This window comes from Papio anubis, chromosome 15 (genome assembly GCF_008728515.1).
Source record: "Papio anubis isolate 15944 chromosome 15, Panubis1.0, whole genome shotgun sequence".
Classification (NCBI taxonomy): domain Eukaryota; kingdom Metazoa; phylum Chordata; class Mammalia; order Primates; family Cercopithecidae; genus Papio; species Papio anubis.
Window position 1 is genome coordinate 81,188,667 of NC_044990.1, and position 6,000 is coordinate 81,194,666.

The following is a 6,000-nucleotide window of genomic DNA, read 5'->3' on the forward strand; positions in this document are numbered from 1 at the left end:
TAGAGGACATATGTTTTGTTCTCCTGGAAGATACCTAGGACTAGAATTGCTGATTCATAGTATAGATGTATACTTAAGAAACTGTGAGAAAATTCTCCAAAGTGGTTGTAAACCTTCTGATGAACAGAAGTTCTAATTCTAATTAATTTTAATTAAATTTATTTTATCAGTTTTGTTCTTTTATGTGTTTTGTGCCTAATAAGAAATTTTTGCCTACCACGACCTCAAAGATGCTTTCCTGTTTTTTTCTAGAAGCTTTATAGATTTTATGTTTAGATTTCTGATCCATTTCTATTATTATTTTGAGACAGGGTCTCTATCACCCAGGCCAGAGTACAGTGGTGTGATCATGGCTCACTAAAGCCTTAACCTCCTGGGTTCAAGTGATCCTCCCACCTCAGACTCCTGAGTAGCTGAGACCACAGATGTGTGCCCCCATGCCCTACTAATTTAAAAAATTTTTTTGTAGAGATGGAGTCTTGCTGTGTTGCCTAGGCTGGTTTAAAACTCCTGGGCTCAAGTGATCCTGCCTCCTTGGCCTCCCAAAGGGCCGGGATTACAGATGTGAGCCACCATGCCTAGCCTTAATTACCTTTTGTGTGTGGTATGTGGTAGAGCTCAACTCTGATTTTTCCCCCAGTGTTTATCTAGTTATTCTAGCACCATTTGTTTACAAAGATTTTCCTTTCCTTATTTAATTTCTTTGGTGCCTCTGCTGAAAACTGTATGTGTGGGCTCTTTCTGGACTCTGTCCTACTAATCTGTCTGTCCTTTTACTGACGTCAAACTCTGAATTGTTTATACTAAATCCTGAAATTAGCTAGCACGAATTTTCTGAATTTTTCTTTTTCTTAAAGATTGTTTTGGCTCTTCTAGGACCTTGGCTTTTCCATAAAAATTTTAGGATTTGTCTTTTTGCTCAAAAGCCTGTTAAGATTTTGATGAGGATAGAATCTATAGAATTCATAATTTCGGCTGGGTGCGGTGGCTCACGCCTGTAATCCCAATACTTAGGTGGGAGGATCACTTCAGCTCAGGATTTCGAGACCAGCCCTGGCAATATGGTGAAATCCCATCTCTACTAAAACTACAAAAATTAGCCAGGCATGGTGGCATGTGCCTGTAGTCTCAGCTACTCGGGAGGCTGAGGCGGGAGGATGAACTGAGCCTGGGAGGTCGAGGCTGCAGTGAGCTGAGATTGCATCACTGTACTCCTCCCTCAGTGACAAGGTGAGACCCTGTCTCATAAATAATGAAAGAATTAATAGTTTAGTTTTAGGAGAATTGACATTGTAACAACATGGACTCTATCTTTACTTAATTAGAACTTTAATTTCAACTTTTTTTTTAAATTTTTCAGTATGGAGTTTTATGTCTTTTGTTAAACATTTTTTCTCAATGTGTTCTTTTACACTGCTGGTGGGAATGTAAAGTAGTACAATCACTATGGCAAACAGTATGGAGATTCCTTAAAGAACTAAAAGTAGCTCTACCATTTGATCCAGCAATCCCACTACTGAGTATCTGCCCAAAGGAAAATAAGTCATATGAAAAAGACACAGGCACACACATGTTTATAGTGACACAATTCTCAATTGCAAAGATGGAGAATCAACCTAAGTGCCCATCAACCAATGAGTGGATAAAGAAAATGTGATATGAATATACCACGGACTACTACTCAGCCATAAAAAGGAATGAAATGATGTCTTTTGCAACAACTTGGATGGAGCTGGAGGCAATTAATTCTAAGTGAAGTAACTCAGGAATGGAAAACCAAATATCATATGTTCTCACTTTAAGTGGGAGCTAAGCTCTGAGGATGCAAAGGCATAAGAATGATATAATGGACTTTGGGGACTCCTGAGGGAAGTCTGGGAGTGGGGTGAGGGATAAAAGACTACATATTGGATACAGTGTACACTGCCTGGGTGACGGGTGCACTAAAATCTCAGAAATCACTACCAAAAAACTTATTCGTGTAACCAAAACCCAGCTGTACTGCCAAAACAACTGAAGTAAAATAAAAGATATTGCAATAAAAAGTTTTTCCTCAGTGCGTTATACTTTTTGATGCTATTGTAAATTGATTTTAAAAAATTTCATTTCCTCATTATTTGCTGGTTGAATACAAAATTACAATTGATTTACCTATGTAGACCTTGAATCTTAACATCTTTACCAAATCCTATTAGTTCTAGTAGTTGTTTTGTAATTCCCTTGGATTTTCTGCACAGTTGTGTTGTCTGCTAATAGAGACATATTAACTTTACATTATTTTAAAAGTGGACTTGACTGTAATTGAAAAGGAAATATAGCATGTTGCTGCTTTAGCCTGCAGGATGTCATCTAATATGTTGGTATTTATTTATTCTGTAGGAAGAGTAACCAATTGTATACTGAGAACCTTGGCAATGGTTGGATAAACAGAATTGTCATAAAACTAGAAGTTATTACAGTTTAGTAGATGAAACAATGTTGAGATAAGAGAATTACTGCCAGTTATTGCTGTGATAATATTGCAGCAACTTGCTCATGAAAAATTCCATTGCAATGATACTTTGGACCTAAAGAAAATTGTGCTTTATCCTTTCTTCTTAACTATAGATGGGCAGATATTGTTACTGATCTAAACACTCAAAATCCAGAATACCTGGATATCCGGCACTTAGAGAGGGGACTGCAGTATAGAAAAACAAAGAAGGTAAGAAGAACACCATTGTGTTTGAAGGCATTTCCCAGCTGACCAAAATGCAGTGTTTTACTTAGCACTCTTTAGGTTGTAAATAACAGAAACTTACATTTTATAGAGGAGTGAAAATTATTTTAAGGACACAGGGCTGTCTTTAAAACCCTAGGGCAAGGGGTATGACCTGGAGTCATAAAGGAATGGTAGGTGGTAGCAGGTATTGGAATGATAGCAAGGGCCAAGTAATTGGTAGTCTGCTTCACTCTTTTGGGGGCTATACATTGTTCTTAGCTCTCCTTTTGTCTGATTACTTTCTTCTTATGATCATCATCTTTCAACTTATGTATCTTTTTTAGATGAACAGTCTAGACTGAGACTGAGCTGTCTTGGGTTCAGTTCCATAGTCTTAGCCCAGCTTGGGCCAGATTAACTGTGGCCTTGTGGCAGAGTCATGTGTACAAACAAGGCTTTGAGGGAGGCTCTCGGGAAATGATATCCCATTGATACAATCTTACTCATAAAACTATATGAAGAATAGGAGAGAGAGGAAGAGGAATGATCTTGGTGTTTGAATTAGGCAGATGGGGAAGTTCTCTAGTATGTGTTGAGAGTAAGTAGTAGAGAGGTACGAGGAGGAAGGTGTTTTGGCTCCAGTGGGCATTGTTATATTTTGTAAAGGCAGCTGTCAGAAAAGGTGCAGGATAAGGTGCTCTGATGATGCCTGGAAGGAAAGTACCATTTTGAGGCAGGTGAAGTAAAAAAGAAACAAGGGAGTTCATAGGGACAAATTAGTACAAGTAATTTCCCTTTATTTTCTTCACCCAACTTTTTTTTCTTCTCAGGTTGGGGGAAATTTGCATTGCATCATAGCATTCCAGAGACTTAACTGGCAAAGATTTGGCCTTTGGAACTTTCCATTTGGAACTATTAGACAAGAATCACAACCTCCAACACATGCCCAGGGAATTTCCAAATCTGAGAGTGAAGACAATATTTCCAAGAAGCAGCATGGGCGTCTGGGCCGGTCTTTCAGTGCTAGTTTCCATCAGGAGTCGGCATGGAAAAAGATGTCTAGTATCCATGAGAGAAGGAACAGTGGTTACCAGGGTTACAGTGATTACGATGGGAATGATTGACTGTGCTTGGTACTGAACAGCTGGCATTATATATGAAACTGCTATATAGAGGACTGTATAAAGACAGTAGAAGATTTTAGGAAGCCTACATTAAATAGGAGCAGATCTTGTGGTATAAAAAATAACCTTGTAGTTCTCCAGATACTAAGCTTGTACATGATTATGATGGGTGATTTCAGATATATAAGCAGATAAGCACAGATTATTGTCCTTTCAAGTTAAGAGTATATAAATAATCTGGACAGAAAATTTCACAAAATTCAATAAAATTACAACTGTTGTCTAAATAAGTCAAACACAAATTCACTTAATAGCATCAAGATTTGAAATACTTAAGCATGAAGTGACTTTTTTAATGACTCGAATCTCTAGATATTTGTTACAGATAGTTTTATTCTCAAGACCAAGATGTAAAGTACCATCTGCCCTTAAAGAAATTGGGGCCATCAATTTCTAGTTTTCACTCATGGTTAACACGCGTTTAAAATTATTTCATGAGTCTAGTAGTTCTTTGATTTATAGCAGGATCTTGCTTGCCTCATTTGTTTCCTGGTTATGTTCTTAGGATTCTGACTAAGAGGCAAAAGAGAAAAGACTCAAGAAACTGATCCTTTCTTTTGGTGCAAATGGATGACTTAGTGCATTGATTCCGATTTTTTGACTTTCTTGAATGGTTTGTAATAATCAAATATTGACAAGAACCTTAGGTCTTGAAAGACTTTTGTAAGTCTAGATGACGTTTGCCTTAGGGACAAAGTAAAAGAACAATTGGCACCTTAAGTTTCTATGCCCAGGGTTATTTGTGACATGAGATCTCCTGATATTTGATTGCTCTCTCAATATGGAGTCGTACGTTGATAACAGTACTGAAGATGCGTAAGAAATGCCCAAGTCACTCAGAGGACAACTACCCATATTCTAGACTCTGAGCTGTTTCCTTTTTTAAAAACCGTATAGACAATTAGCTGTTTGAAGTGAGTATTAAATATTTCAGAAGTGTGAATTTCATGTATTTGAGCTCCTCTAGCTGCTGTCAGTTTTTCTTCTGCTGCCAATCTGTGACTCACAAATGACTAGGATCTCTTGTTCTTTAATTTTAGGGTCTTGTTCCAGGACTCAAATCAGTAACTTGGTGATGACAAGGTGCTGAATATGTTGGTAACCATATCGCAATACACCTCAAGGAAAAGGTTCAGATTTTTATTTTTAAAATATTTTCATTTTTTCTTGAATTTTATATCCATTTGTTCACTCATACATGCCTAGCCTACAGAAGGGGATATATATTATGAAATGGTCATTTTTCTGAAGAGAATATTTTGCTTGAAATGCAAAGAACTGAAAGAGATTTGTAGGTTGTTGATTTTGTTACTTCATACTGGAACTTTTAAAAAGTTTTCATCAAATAAAGTTTTGTTTTCTACTTTTAATTGTATGAATGATTTTAAACCTTTGTTTTAGGTAGAAAGTACCATTATGTCTTTGAAGTACATGATAATTTGTCAATTCTGCTCAACTGGTACATCATAAGAAACCATCTTGTGTCTTTTATTATTAATGAAACAATATGCATTATGACTATAATTTTAGATTTCTAATTTAATAGGAAATAGACAATTTGATTCTTATGTTTGAACCAAATGAAGTTGTCATCTTTGTAGATCAAAAATGGTTGAATATCAGCAATTTCATACAGTTCAACTGAATATTTCAGAGAAGAGGTAGGTAGGAAGAACCAAGAGGAAAGGAGAAAAATGCAAAATAAAATAAGAAATTAAAGGATAGGGTGACACCTAGAAAAAGAGGATGAGTTATTCAAACTATTGACCATAATCAGTTTTTATAAAAGTCTTGATGTGTTCTAAGTTTGGCTTTCCAGTTATTAGGAGCACAATGAGGTTTGAGTTTAGTGAGATTATTTTTCCCGCAGAAGCTGTAAGCAAGAGTTACTGCATACTTGTCTTAGAAGATTAGTAAAATTCCCATCATATTTGATTTGTTGGTCAGCTCTGAGGAATCCCCATAGATACAATGAACATTCAAATACTGGCTCTGCACTTAACAAGCTGTATCACCTGTAGTGATATAGGCAAGTTAAGGTTAATTATTTTTCTGTGCCTACTTCCTCATTAGTAAAGTGGGGGTAATAGTATCTACTTTATAAATGATTTTGAA

General features: G+C 36.4%; 1 protein-coding gene across 9 annotated transcripts in view; it reads left to right on the plus strand.

The window, feature by feature from the left end:
• The window catches only part of BIVM (basic, immunoglobulin-like variable motif containing), a 40,656-nt gene extending 35,401 nt beyond the window's left edge, over positions 1-5,255 (plus strand). For all 9 annotated transcript variants that reach the window (XM_009192196.4, XM_009192191.4, XM_009192190.4 and 6 more), the window contains 2 exons: positions 2,608-2,704; positions 3,532-5,255. In XM_009192196.4, the coding sequence (XP_009190460.1) occupies positions 2,608-2,704; positions 3,532-3,825 (391 nt within the window). In that variant the 3' untranslated portion in view covers positions 3,826-5,255. The remainder of the gene's footprint in view (positions 1-2,607; positions 2,705-3,531) is intronic.
• The last annotated feature ends 745 nt before the right edge of the window (positions 5,256-6,000 follow it).